Source organism: Epinephelus lanceolatus, chromosome 13, assembly GCF_041903045.1.
Source record: "Epinephelus lanceolatus isolate andai-2023 chromosome 13, ASM4190304v1, whole genome shotgun sequence".
In the NCBI taxonomy this organism is placed as follows: domain Eukaryota; kingdom Metazoa; phylum Chordata; class Actinopteri; order Perciformes; family Serranidae; genus Epinephelus; species Epinephelus lanceolatus.
The window spans coordinates 2674187-2689456 of record NC_135746.1 but is presented as its reverse complement, the minus strand read 5'-3'; the positions used below and the strand labels follow the sequence as shown (position 1 = coordinate 2689456).

General features: G+C 41.3%; 1 protein-coding gene across 1 annotated transcript; it reads left to right on the top strand.

Annotated features, from left to right (window-relative positions):
• The first annotated feature begins 1520 nt into the window (after positions 1–1520).
• On the top strand, positions 1521–12831 carry LOC117270326 (mitochondrial basic amino acids transporter). The gene is made up of 4 exons (XM_033647855.2): positions 1521–1935; positions 4513–4556; positions 5313–5396; positions 7821–12831. The coding sequence occupies exons 1-4, from the start codon at positions 1908–1910 to the stop codon at positions 8589–8591; spliced, it is 927 nt and encodes a 308-aa protein (XP_033503746.1). The 5' UTR covers positions 1521–1907; the 3' UTR covers positions 8592–12831.
• Positions 12832–15270: the final 2439 nt, after the last annotated feature.

Genomic DNA, 15270 nt, shown 5'->3' with positions numbered 1-15270 from the left:
ATGTATTCATAATTATCATTATTTTAATAGAAGAAATAATAGTAATTATAACACAACTACTACTTCTACTAATATAATAATAATATTAATCATAATAATAATAATAATTATTAATATTATTATTATTAGTGGTAGAAGCTATTATTTAATTAGGATAAACCGCTTAAGACGCATCATCTCGTTTTAGAGATAATAACAATTATATTAATAATGTATTATTAATAACAAAATTATTATTATTATTATTATTATTATTATTATTATTATATTATAGAATAAAGAAGACATAATTATTAGAAAGACTACTATTGTGTCATTAATGTTATATTAATAAGGTTATCTATAATTATGTAATAAATTAATAAAATTTGAGGCGGCAGTAGCTCAGTCCATAGGGACTTGGGTTGGGAACCGGAGGGTCGTCTGTTCGAGTCCCCGTCCGGACCAAAATATGGAGCGTGAACTGGTAGCTGGAGAGGTGCCAGTTCACCTCCTGGGCACTGCCGAAATGCCCCTGAGCAAGGCACCGAACCTCCAACCGCTCGGAGCACCTGTCATGAGCAGCCCACTCTGACATCTCTTCACTTAGTGCATGTATAGGTCCTGTTTGTGCATGTGTGTGTTCGGACCTGTGTGTAATTGACAACAGAGTGAAAAATTGAATTTCCCCTCGGGGATTAATAAAGTATATAAAATTACAAAAATAAATAAATAATAATAATAATAGTTAGTATCATTATTACATAATTATAGATAACATTATTAATATAACATGAATGACACAGTGTTGTATGATATAACAATTTAACAAACAACAAACTAATGTCAAGCAAAGGAAAAGAATAAATGAATAAAGGAATACATCCTTAAACTAAACATAATCAAAAGAAAAATGAATCGTTTCTAAATAGAAAGAGGAATAGTGACGTCATTGCTGAAAACATTGTCATGATAGTTCAGAGTATTTAAATGAGATGGAGCTCGAGACGTAGGTTTTTGTGTTTGTTTTACCAACTTCTTGAGACACAAGGGGCACCATGAACACTATCTCAGAGCTTCTTTGTCAATAATTTGACTCTCAGGGAACAAAAAAAGTTTGAAACAATTTTGTTAGTTAAAGCTGATGCATTTAAAATAAACTGGAGCCCGCCATTTAACTGAGTCTAACATTGTGCAATGGAGTGTGATATAACATGTGGGGGCTGCTTCAGAGGCGTTCCGGTAAAAAGCGTCAGTTTACAATGTCATAAATGTCCCAAACACAACATTTGTGAATGACAACACTTCCTGCGTCCTGTGACACGAGACTTGATACACGGTCCATTCAAAAGCAAAACATCACCCGGCTCCTGTGACGCAGCTCAACCCAGCGGTGAACAGCCAATCAGTGACGAGGATTACGTCTGGAAGCGGGAGGTAGCGCGGGGTGTCGGCGTCATCTCTTCACTCTGATTGGACGGAAACCCGACCCGATGCCGGTAAGCCCCGCCCCTTACTAGTTACTTCCTGCGGCGGCGCTAGCTTGTCGGCTACAGAAATAAACCTCCTTCACACAGGCAGCGGAGACGGTGTCCGCACTGTAAACGCCACAACGGTTCACTGAGGTCGAGTAGGTCAGCAGGAGAGGTTTATTAGCACAGGTAGAGAACTAGCTGAAGCATAAAATAAGAAATAAAACACAGTTATTAGTGTTTTTGGTGTGTCAGGTGTTGAAGGCGGGCTAGCTAGACAGAGCTAGCTGACATCATCAATTAGTCCATTAGCTAGATTAAACAGGGACGGTGGCTGTTAGTTGTACATCGAGTTAAACGGTTTTTAAAAATAATTAAAGCGTTTCATTGAATCGTTGTGAGCATCCTCAGTCGGTTATATTTAGTCCTTCAGCTCGGTGACGTTGAGGAGCTGCGATGGACTTCCTTGCTGGATGCGTAGGAGGTAAGTCGCTCCAAAGCTGCACTTGTGTTAGCCACATTATACTGTCTGTATTAAATGAGTACAGCTGGCAAAGAGACATTGTTATGAGACATTACAGCGTGACACAGCGCTGATGAATTTCTGTCTGTGTCTCTCACAGCAGCAGCAAACCACACACCGCCCTTTTAATGTGATGCAACTCCATCACAAGATTACCAGTGCATTTTCTAAATTCCACCGCAGGTCGGCACACTGAGGCAAATCCTGTAAATGCCCCTGATTGCATCTGACCTGGTGGCTCACTGTGACTGGGCTCGGCTGCAGGGTCAAGTTGAATATGATACTGTGAAACAGTTACTTCTTTCTATCTGGTGTTGTTCCCCTGCTGCAGTTTGGTGATTGCTAAAAAATCACAAGGTACAGTTAAATATGTGAACCTACAAAGACACAATCTGAATTTAATTCAATCTAACAGGTGCATGGTTAATCTATTGAGTGGCTTGTAGAGTTTGGAAACCACCAGCCACTGTGACAAATGGAAAAAACCTTAATATTCAACCCTAATATTCAACCCTGATTATATGATGATATGATTTCTTTGTTTCAGGGATGTGCTAGCTCACCAAGGGTGCTCCAACCTTCTCCCCCGTGTCACTTGTACACCCTGCTGAATTAAAAGCATGCAAACATTACACAAGTGCAACCCGAGCTTTCGAGCTTGGCAGTAGGCTTGGCAAAGTTTCCACACACACACACACACACACACACACACACACACACACCATAGGCAGATGACATGAATCACAGTACACACCTCTTTGCAGACCAATCCCATGCTTTCTTTTCTTAACGGCGCCTGGCATGGCAGACCATGTGGTTTCCCACCCCTCTCACAGGGTGGTATAATTCAGGGAACCATCTGCAGTTTAACAGGAAGCTGGGTGCTGCTGTTTGAGGACGGCCTAGTTTGGCTCAAACTCATAACGAAGTGACATGTCCTGTGAATATTATTTACAAAGCCAAACATGCCTCAGGTGGCTTTACAATATTTACAGTGTACAACACCCTCTGTCTTTGCAGTTTTCAAACCTGCATGTTTAGATATTTAACGATGGGTGGAAACACAGTGAGGAGAACTGTCATAACAATGAAGCCACATCCTCGTGTGCTTGTTTTTCCTGTACTTGGATCATACCAGCGCGCTGAGGTCAATGACCGCTTGTCATTGTATCAGACACACACGCCTGCTTGTGTTCTTTTCCTGGCTTACAGCCGGGACTCAGTCCTGATTGGCTCTTTTTACAAATGGGTCAGGTGACAAAAGCAGGTGCTTATGACGGATAAGCTCGCTGCGCGTGTTTGTTTACTGTTGTGAAACAGGTGGGCAGACAGTTACTGCAGGCCTATTATTTCTTTATTAATATTCTAAGGATTATAATATAATAATTATAATAATCATTGTTTTTAACCCTTAAAACACTGTAATAATATGGATTTTACGCTGCTTAAATCAGAAAAAATGCTTGAGATGAGATTAAAATTCTCTTTTCCAGAGTGTCCTGGACGAGACAGGCAGCAACATAAGTTACAGACAGACAACACAGAATAAAAATTTGAAACTCTCAAACAAGCGATATAAAAAACAAAATAAGATTACTACAAAGCAAAGCCAAAAAGTATGTTAATATGTGCGAGAGGTGAAGCCTAATATAATTGCAAAAAGTGGCAGCTACGCATGATAACAAAGACTAGCTAGGACACACCTGACTTAATGATGAATGATTAATCAAATCAAATAATCCTTAATCCTTAGATCATTCAGTACTTGAAGATGTTATGGATTTCTTGGAGTAGACTTTAAGGATAGAATCCGCTGTGCCGTTTAATTTCATGCCACAATATTGATATTTTTCATGATATAGTGCGTTTTATATTTTATCCACTGGAAAAAAAAGTTAACTGACATATATACTACTCGCCTGCAATGCTTACCTGTGATGCTTTAATAAGTAAAACATGATTTGTCCAAAAATCTGTCCTAAATGTAGTTAAAAGATGTCTTGAACGTGTCCTAAAAGCATTAAATTTAACTGTCTGATACCTGAAGACACCCTGAAAATGTCTGAGAAGACGTAATTACATCGTCACATGGCCTGTAAAAACATAATGCTGTCATATCTAGGATTGTAGTATCAGTACCTTTTTTGTTTCTGGGCTCACTTATTAATATTGTTTGTGTTCTGTCCAAGAACTGTTATCTGCTTTTAACACAGACTGAGCTGAGAAGCCCAAACTGGCACCAGTGCCTAGATTATGTAACTTTCAAAGGCTCACTAAAGAAAGTTTTAGGAGGTGATGATGCTGAGTGTGCTGGCTCAGGCTTGATAAGGCTGCGTTACCCCGGAGGAGATGGCAGCGTACTCTGAAATTACACAACAGTGCCAGCAGCAGGAGCTTTGGCCTTCAAAGATGGGTCCAATAGGGAGAAAACTGGTTAAACATGCCTGATGTGTCAGTGGGTTCAGATTTCTTAAAATAATCAGATAGAAGTGGCATGAGTTCAACGGAGGTTCTCACGTTTGTTTCCTTTGTCTCCAGGTGCTGCTGGAGTCTTGGTTGGACACCCATTCGACACAGTTAAGGTGGGTAAAGGTTTTTTTTTTTAAGGCACAGTGTCATTATAACAACTTTAAAGGCCTTTTTTAAGGGAATTCTCCTTTTAAACCAACAAAGCATCAAACTTAGAACAACAATTTCCCCTCCAGACAACTTTTAAATACTCTATGATTAATCTTGTGTAAGGCTGCTTTCACACCTGCCCTGTTTGCATCGGTTCAATCGAACTCAAGTTAATTTTCTAAACATTGTTTTCTAGTTGAAGCTGCGCCTCGTTTTCAAACTGTATGGTTTGACTAAAATGAACAATGACCGCAATATAGTCCACGATGAGCAGCACTAAAATCAACCTGCGTAGTTGTCCCTCCATCCGCACTGCTCTTGTGTCTTTTCTGTGCCAGCTTTCAAGAGCGCAGTGGCAGCTTGTGTCTGAGGTTGCTAAGCAACCTTAACAAGCATCATACAGCCAATTTACCTGAAATCCTGAGTGCAGAGCTGATCTTCTTCCAGGAGCTGTTTATAAGTGTGTAGGCCTATCGTCTGTGGGACAGATGTAAGGCTCTGGGTAGCCCTGCTCTAACATGATCAACAACTTCTCCATATTTATCAGACTGTTTCGTGCTGAATGTTTTTCACCAAGTTGCCATGTCATCCCTGTACGTTGCAGACGGCTAACTAAACTGAACTTTGTTACTACCTTTCATCTGTTGTTATGGATTGTATATTAGAAGGGAAACAGATTGGTTTTCAAGGGTTTAACTGATCACTGTCTTCTGTTCCAGGTGAGACTTCAGGTCCAAAGTATTGACAAGCCTCTGTACCGCGGGACTTTCCACTGTTTCCAGTCCATCATACGTCAGGAGTCGGTACGTGGATTTATTTCCAATACAAATCTAATGTTTATATATGAATATGCAAGTGACTAAGTTTATCTTATGTACAGTTTGTTTGCTTTAATATATGTGAGGGTTTTCTGGTTTTCTGAGTTGACTGAAATATGCGTTTTATCTTTAGATGTTTTGTTGTTTGTGTCATTCACCTTCAGGATTTAAAGCCTGCCTGTCATGTTGACACCTGTGCAGAAGTAATGTTGGACAGAGCCTATCTTTAGCCAGGTCCAGCCACCGTGGCTGTTATGGTCAACAGTTAACAGTCAGTGACCTGATAGCAGAGTTACGTCACTCTTGGTCTGACTGAATTGGACACCTGAACTTGTGAGGCCAAAGTGTGAGACGGTTTGAGTGGGGATAAGTGTAGTTTTGTTGAAGGTGGTCAGACATGTTTGGGTGGGTTATTTTCAAGCTCAGTGAAGTTTTGTTTTCCTTTTTGTTGAATTAATTTCTCCATGTTCTCTTTTTACTTTTGGTGCAATCGATGGGATTTGTTTTTTCTCCCGAGTGATCAGGACAACTATTTTCAGCCTCATTTACATTACAGGACTCAATATTCAAAGTTTAATAGAATAACTAACAGTAGCAGGTCACAGCTAGGGGGAGAAAAGATATTTTTTGTGAAAAGGCAAACTGAAGCAGCACCTGTTTCCAGAATCAGTATTTAAATAGCCTCAGGGTGTTTCACTTTTTTCACTCATGCTACAGGCACCTTCATTATAGAAAGGACTGTCCTGAAAAGAAGTACATGATGTCTTTTACACTAGAACACTTTATAATATATTCTGTTTTTAGGACGTTGCTAGATAGGATGTAGGTTCATTATCAAATTGAGACCATGATAGGAAAGATGTTGAAAGAGTTTTGCACATGCAGGAGTTGCCCCCAGTTTTATCCATTACATGAGTTATGTAACTAGAGGACAAAGTTAGATTAGACAGTTGATTTGATCTACAGTTGCTGACAGAAACAGGCTGCAATATAACCACTTGGGGCATTTGTGCACCCTCACTGTACGTCTAATAGATGTGCTTGTTTTTGCCACTGGCAGGTTCAGATTGTTATTTTAAGTGCTGGACAACATTGTGGACACATCACTACAGAGAAACATCATTTCTGTTTAACCAGAAACAGTCCCAAAATCACTACCGCCAAACCCACCAGACTCCATTTAAAAAAACAGTATTTTTATCATTGTAAAACACACTTCATTCATAGTCGACAGAAGCAGAAATAAAACCACAAAATCCCTCTTGGTTCGTCTTTTCACTGCTCCAACGATCACCAACTCTGGTTTGGTTGAAATAAACCTTTAATTCACCCAGTTAGATGTGATAATATGTTGACTCTATACATGTTAAAATTACCCTTTATTTAAATGGAGTCTGGTGGGTTTGGTGAGAGCGATTTCAGGGCTATTTCTAGTTAAACAAAAAGGATCTTACTCTTTAACAAAAAGATCTATCTCTGTAGGGATCCTTTCCATAATGCTGTCAGACACTTAAATAATAATCTGATCCTGTCAGTGGCAGAAACAAACACTTTAAGTGGACGCACCTAACGATGCGAACGTGCTTTGGGTGGTAACATTGCAGCCTGTTTTGCTGCAGCACTCAACTGGACTGGACCAGTTTCGAAACTGTTGCTGCCATGAGTCACTAGACAAGAATATCTGAAGACAGGGTCAAGACTGAAACATAGTGAACTTACCCAACCCTCAGACTCTTCAGGCATTTGTAAAAATAGCAATGTGACAGCTTCAGTGACATTGTCAACCTGTTTGTTAACATTTTTTTGCTGTATAATATGTGAAAAGTACCAAAAAAAAGTTCCTCTTGATGATGCAAACATATGAAGCAATAAATAACAGAAAAGAGATTAGAGATTTGTGTCTTTTCACAGGGAGCAGCCCATGAATATCATCCTTTGTTAATATGGAAATTGTCATAACCCACAAAAACAATAGCTGTATTTATCCATACAGGCGTAGAGAGGGTTGGATTAGGAACAAACAGCTGCTGAATCATCATTAGCTGATCTTTTTCTTCAACAAAAAGGTCAGATTATTATTCTAAGTGTCTGACAGCATTATGTAAAGGATCCCTGCAGAGATAGACCTCTTTATTAAAGAGTAAGATCCTTTTTGTTTAACCAGAAACAGTCCTGAAATCACCATCTCCAAACCCACCAGACCCCCGTCTGCAGGTCATTGCTGTTCCCTTTAGTGATTTAGCCACACAAACATGGGAGAATAAGTGCCAGGTTGAAAATCACTATATTTACCCTTTAAAGTAAGAACCTGAATGTTTTTATTTAAAAGAAAAATCAGCCCCATCTGTGATTTTATTCTGATGTTTTCACACATTCTGTGTAACGTGACGTCTCTGACCCTCTCCACAGGTGTTTGGTTTGTACAAAGGCATTGGCTCCCCCATGATGGGCCTTACGTTCATCAATGCCATAGTGTTTGGTGTTCAGGGAAACACCATGCGGCTGCTGGGACAGGACACCCCAATGAACCAGTTCCTTGCTGGTGCCGCAGCAGGTGCGATCCAGTGTGTCATCTGCTGCCCCATGGAGCTGGCGAAAACCCGCATGCAAATGCAGGGCACTGGAGAGAAGAAGTCCACAAGGAAGCTGTACAAGAATTCCCTGGACTGCTTGGCACGCATCTACAATCGGGAGGGGCTGCGGGGCGTGAACAGAGGCATGGTCACCACATTTCTCCGCGAGACACCCGGCTTCGGAGTGTATTTCCTGGCCTACGATGTGATGACGCGCAGCCTTGGTTGCGAGCCAGATGACCGCTTCATGATCCCCAAACTGCTGTTTGCCGGGGGCATGGCTGGCATCGCGTCCTGGCTCTCCACCTACCCTGTGGACGTGATCAAATCGCGGCTGCAGGCGGACGGGGTGGGCGGTGTCAACCAGTACAGTGGCATTGCTGACTGCGTGCGACAGAGTGTCAGGAGAGAGGGCTACATGGTGTTCACACGGGGCCTCACCTCCACGCTGCTACGAGCCTTCCCTGTGAATGCGGCGACCTTTGCTACTGTCACACTCTTCCTCATATACGCCCGCGGGGCGGAGGAGGGGCCTAAAGACTGTGAGATGGCTCAGCCAAGCCACCACGCACAGATGCAGCAGCAGGCCCAACCCTCCAGCCTGTGATGGCCCACAGGTCTCACCCTCACGGCAGGCACTTTACAAGAGCATGGAAAGACAAAATCTACAACAGACTCTTTACTACTGTCTGACTCAGTCTCCCATCAGACCAGTCATTCCCACATTTGAGACAGAAATACCCGGTTTATATAAACGCTCGTTTATACTTCATGTCAAAAAGGAAAAAACTGTATTTATTTTTTAGCCGTAATTTTACGTTTCAGGTTTGCCTCTGAGGAGGCAGACTGGTAAAGGGGACGGTTTTAGCAGCAGCTTAAATCTCGTGTGTGACGCTGATCTAGACTTGTTACTGAGCCACTAAACTACTGTAAGTCCGTGGCTGGGTAGTGTGTGCACTGTAGAGCCTGACGGTTGGCATCTTGAAAAGTGCAGTGTTTAACTGCACCTGTATATATCGTTGACTTCTATCTTTTTTTAATGTATATTGGAAACCTTTTTCCTGCCTTATAATATGAATACTTTTATTTTTGTTTGAGGAAGCTGAAGCACCTGTTTGTACCTGAACTGTAGCCTCTTAAGAGCCAAGCAAGCAAGAGAGAGGGAATGTAGCGTTTGATAAGAACTCGCGTGTGCTATCAAACCAAAAAACATATTGCAGCTATAACCGAATCCTCACTGAAGCACTATTACTCCATACTGAACATATCAGTACCTACTGTAAACAGAATCCACTGGTCTGAAGGGCTCTTCAGGGACCGAATGTAAAGTCTGTTTGTGTGTAAATCTGGGTGTTAGATGGCGTTATGTTGTATGTCCTGTTTAGCATGTTGTGTCCCCCTGTTTTATTTTATTTTTGTAAAGTGCTGTTATTTTTCTAAGAATAGCTTTTAAGTCTGCGCTTGATGTGGTTATAGCAGGGTCAGAAATGTGTTCTAGGGGCTCTCTTTAAAGTTTTGGAAATGGTTAAAACTGAGAGGCAGTTAAAAGGCCAAATATTTTGGATGGCCCTCGTTCATTTTACTCCGTTTGTATTTAACTTGTTGTCAAATGTTAATGTGTAATAGGGACCACTGTGGTGGTGATTTGTGGCAGACTATAGCCCCCTTTACACAGCCTGCTCAAGGCTGTCATTGCACCTGATCACTCTGTTTAAAGCGTATGAGCACTGAATGAGGGGAGGGAGTTGTAGTAGGCAGTGGAGGCAGTAACAGAGCGGAGTTGGCGTTAAGTAATGGTGTGTTCATGCATCTTGTTATTCACACATATACAGCTGCTGGGGTGTTTTGTGTAGTATTTTGCAGCTGGTGAATTTTTGCCCTGAACAGTCGTGCTAACAGCCGTGCTAACTAACTGGGGAAGGCAGCTAACGGCTAACTTGGTTTGCAGTAAAGTAAAACCGATAGCTAGAATGAAGTGATGTGAAAATGGAGGCTCCGTGCTTCTAACCAGCATGAACTAAGACAGCGACACGCACAAATTTTAATTACTTAGAGCACTTTGCTAAGAAGCAACTAAATGAAATGGCCCACACACGTCACAAATACATAGCTTAAGAAGTTTGCATGTAGTCCTGTGGCTTTGCTCACTTTTCTCCAAGTCCTTTCTTTTTTGTGTTCTGTCTCTACAGTACTGACGTTCAGTGGCAGAGCTCCGGGTGGCCTCAGGTGGCCACATTGTTTGTTCTGATTCTCGGTGACGTCAGAGGAATCTCAACCAGATCTTAACGCTGATATTCTTTCGCGACACAGCATCATGCAAATGAAAAATTTCAACTCAAGTGAAGATGCACTAGCCACATTGCCCTGTTTGAATTGACAGTTATGAATTAAAGGGGGCAAAAACATTTAATGTGAACAGCCCCTAAAAGGGACAGCCGGCACACGGGACTGCCTGCACACACACACACACACACACACACACACACACACACACTAGATGTGGTTATGTTAAGCAGGATTTATACTTGTGTGCCAGCTCTCTGCAGAACCTACGCCTTTGTGAGCATTTATAGTTGTGCAGTGGTGTGTCTGTGTCACTCTGCAGTTACACCTCCAAAACACTAGTTGGTGGTGGAGTTTCTGTGAAGTGCTGTAAAGTTTAGTTGATTCAAAACATTAAACACACATTAAACACACATTAATCACACATTAAACACACATTAAACATGGCTTAATAGAGACAATTTCTAACACAAGTACACAATCAGCTTCACTATAACTCGCAGCATTCACAGACAAACACTTGTCTTTATCTGGACACATTTTCCCCACAAATACAACATGCTAACATTATTAGCACAAGCCTATGGCATTTTACATTGTATAAATTAGCCTAGCAGCTAGCAGACTTTTCCTCTTCTCATATGAAGCCAGGGACAACAGCAACATTTAACAAAGGTAACGTTACAAAATTCAGCTCCATTACAACTCACAAGGTTCACTGACAAAACAACTGTCTTATGCTAAACATGTTTTCCAAACAAATACAACATGCTAATGTTTTTAGCACAAGCCTATGGCATTTTACATTGTATAAATTAGCCTAGCGACTAGCAAAGATTCCCTCTGATCATATGAAGCTAGAATAAAAAACCTACCACACTTAAAATGCTATTTTGTGAAGGGAATGGTTTCAGCTTACAAAGACATAGACAGGAAATCTGCATCACCAAGAGCTTGAGTTACATGGGGGGAGGTGCACGTCAGGCTGCAGAGTAGGGTACATTGCAGGCTCTACATTGATGCGAGCCTACGACGTAGGTACGGCATTGATTTGACGCATAAGTATAAATCCCCCCCTTGCACATCACTCCTCTTTTACTTCCGAAACAGCAGCATGCTATCCACAATCATAAATCATGGCAGCATTATGCCGGCGGTTTTTCAATATAAACAATCTAAAGCCAGTGTGACGATGGATCTTCTTAATGGCAGTGTTGCTGAATCTCTGTGTAAAAGGGGCTTTACTCTGAGATTGTTTCACGTGCGTGCCGGTTGGGGGAAATCAGAATTAAAAGTGACTGAAGAACAATTAAATTTGTACCCAGAAGCACTCGAAACCAACTGTTGCTTCAACAAAAAACAAACATTGTTAAAGGTTAAACAACGTAAAATAACCCAAGGTTGAATGATTAGTGGAGGACAGAGCCTTTTAATGAGCCTCTAAAGTGCAGAAAGTTAATTTATAACTTAAGTTAGTGTTTAATGGGCAGAACAACCTGCAAGTGTCCCTGTGGAAAGTTTTGTCACCTTAACTTGGCAAATGTGTGTCTCCCCATATTAATATACTGTATTGGATTGGGGCTTTAACTTGACATATTTATTTTCTAATTAACTTAATGATGTACAGGTATTGTTAGTGAGTGGGAGTTGTCTGCTTTCTGCATGTGTGTGCTCAGTAACCAGTTATATTTTTGTAATGTATGCCTGAATGTCGAACATCTTGCTCTAAAGCAATCAGAGTTTGTCCCCTCTAAAACGCTAACGTGTCAGTTCCTGTTAAAGCAGTAAGTCGTCAGTGCTGCTGAAAACCCGTTCCCCTGAATGCTTCTCTGAGCTGACGTCTGACCCAGCGTTACTGCTGTCATTCAGTTCAATTCAATTTTATTTATAAAGCCCAATATCACAAATCACAATTTGTCATGTGTGCATTAAGACTGCTATGAAAGGCACCTTTAGTATGCTGAATGTAACACACCTGTATTGACCCGCAGGTGTTTCAGCTGAAGAGTTGAAGGCATAGGAATACATATATTTTTATTGTACTGCTATGGTTGAAGGACAGAATGATAATTGTCATTCAATGCTGCTGAGAAACTTGAAACTCTCCGAGGCTTTGTACTCTGGTTTGATGGTGTGTGCTGATGAGAAATGAAAGTGTGTTAAGTGCAAAGGGATTTTTGGTATGTGTGTAGAAGTTGCTCAATAATTCCACCTCTTTAAACAGTGACTGTTATCTTTGTACGGTAGATTACATCTGAAACTTTGCCGTGTGAGCGCTTACATGTAGTCCTGCTGATGTGAAACTGCAATATGTACAGGATGTTATTAATGTGAGATATATATAAACACATACATACAGTGTGTAACATATTTTTCAGTCTAAAGTAGTTGTGTGGTTCCCTGAATGTCTGCCGTTTTTAAAGTCTCTGTTTAATCAGTTTGATTCAGCTGAAGAGATTTTACCTGAAAAACTGAGACGTGATATTTTTGTAACATAGTCCTGCAGAACCTATTTGTCTAGATTTGTCACTCTGTACGAATGGGTGAATAAAAATGATTCAGCAGCTGTTTGTTTGTTTCTGACCCAACCCTCTCTATGTCTCTACGGATAAATACAGCTATTGTTCTTGTGGGTTATGACAATAATTCCCATAATTAACAAATGATGATATTTATGGACCGCTCCCTGTGACTAAGATACAAGTCTCTAATCTCTTTTCTATGATGAACAGCATTAACTGATGAGACCTAATATGGGTGCGTCACTAAGGCTGCTTTCACACCTGTGTGGTTCAGTTCAGTTGAACTCAAGTTCGTTTGCCCCCTCAGTGCGGTGTGTTGGTGCAGGTGTGAACACAGCAAAACAACCAGACTGAGACCTTCTTGAAGAGGTGGTCTCAGTCCGGTTCCAAAGGAACTCTGGTGCGGTTGGTTTGTGGTGAGAAGGTGTTGCGACCTGGATGTGAAGCAACTGCAGTCACATGACACATTGTTTGGGTTAAACATGAGCATGTTACAGTCCTGGAGGATTATTAATGTGCACCTCCTCCTGTACTGCCTTAATATGCACATTCAGCACATCCAATGCATCAAAACATTGTTTTCTAGTTGGAGCCGCGCCTCGTTTTCAAACTGTATGGTTTGACTAAAATGAACAATGACAGCAATATAGTCCACGATGAGCAGCGCTAAAATCAACCTGCGTAGTTGTCCCTCCATTGTGACATTAGAAAGTGTCACATTTATCTTGCAAGTGTACTCTTCTTCAACGTTTGCTTTACTTCCTGGATTTTTCCCACATGGAAATTCTGACCAGAATGTACTTGTAATTCTTTATATATATTCTTTATAAAATATTGGAGCTGATGGTACTTATAGGTTATTCAGTCAATCAATCAATCAATTTTATTTATAAAGCCCAATATCACAAATCACAATTGGCCTCACAGGGCTTTACAGCATACGACATCCCTCTGTCCTTAGGACCCTCACAGCTGATCAGGAAAAACTCCCCCAAAAAACCCTTTAACAGGGAAAAAAAAAAAACGGTAGAAAGCTCAGGAAGAGCAACTGAGGAGGGATCCCTCTTCCAGGACGGACAGACGTGGGGTGGTTTTACTGGTGCAGCCCATCTGAGATATAATTGGTAGATGTGGTCCATGAACTACAATGAGTTTGACACCCATGCCCTAATGTCCTCTAGCCTATACACTGTGCGATTTTAGCAATCTTATAAGACCATTGCATGACACACTGTGAGACTTGGATCTAATAAACTTTGGTACGACATCAAGTTTGATGTGTGCAGATTGTACGATGGCCGTTTACTACTGAATCGCAGGTTACCACGTACGTCAATATGCACCACATCAGCGTATGTCATCCATCTGCGCCACCATAGGTAGCTTGCTCACCTGGAAGTTGCAGTTTCCTTCCATGCAGTGTCTTTTTTCTGGCGGTCATGACAGCAGCTGGAGGAAACATCAAATCAACAAGGCTTCTGCTGCCACAGCTCCACCAAACTTTCCTCTTTCTGGGAGTTCCACACACTTCTTTTTGTTCGTTTTACCTCCATGGCAAGCGATCATTTGTTTGGGTTTAGCGCCGGTGTCGCGGTGGCCATTGCGTCATTTTGTGCTGCATTTCTGTTGGTTGATTAGTAGACGTAGGTCGTAGCAGCTGTCACACTGTGAGATAGTCATCCTAAATTTCTGACATGTCAGAATTTTATCTCAGGTTATCTTTGGTCGCAAGACGTTGACAACGGCCGTCCTTGAACCTGTCTCACAGTGCGACGTAAGACCACCGTTTTAGAGCCATGACCAAAGATGTCGCCACGTTTCTCCCATGATGGTCATCTGTTCGTCTGGGACAGCCCAAAATCGCACAGTGTGTACCGGCCATAAGAGGAAAAAGTTGCTGTCACTAAACCTTTCAAATGCCTGAAGAGTCTGAGTGTTGGGTAAGATCAGTATGTTTGTCTTGACTTTATCCTCCCATATTTATGTGTAGTGACTCATGGCAGCAACAATTTTAAACCTGGTCCAGTCGAGTCAGATGCTGCAGCCGGCAGCAGCAAAACAGGCTGCAATGTTACCACCCACAGCATGTTTGTATCGTTATGTACGTCTACTAAAAGTGTTTGTTTTTGCCACTGACAGGATCAGATTATTATTCTAAGTGTCTGACAACATTATGGAAAGGATCCCTACTTTTGTCAAAGAGTAAGATCCTTTTGTTTTACCAGAAACAGCCCTGAAATTGGTCTCGCCAAACCCACCAGACTCCATTTAAATAAATGTTTTAACATGTATAGAGTCAACATATTATCACATCTAACTGGGTGAATTAAGGGTTAATTTCAATGAAACTTGAACTGGTGAGTGTTGGAACAGTGGAAAGACAAATCAAGACAGCATTTCTGGTTTTATTTTGTTTTGGTCAGCTATGAATGAAGTGTGTTTTACAAAGATAAAAATGCTGTTTTTTTAAATGGAGTCTGG

Coding starts and splice junctions, on each gene's coding strand:
- LOC117270326 (XM_033647855.2), top strand. CDS start 1,908: ATGGACTTCCTTGCTGGATGCGTAGGAG. Junction 1,936..4,512: donor CCTTGCTGGATGCGTAGGAG/GTAAGTCGCTCC, acceptor CTTTGTCTCCAG/GTGCTGCTGGAGTCTTGGTT. Junction 4,557..5,312: donor ACCCATTCGACACAGTTAAG/GTGGGTAAAGGT, acceptor CTTCTGTTCCAG/GTGAGACTTCAGGTCCAAAG.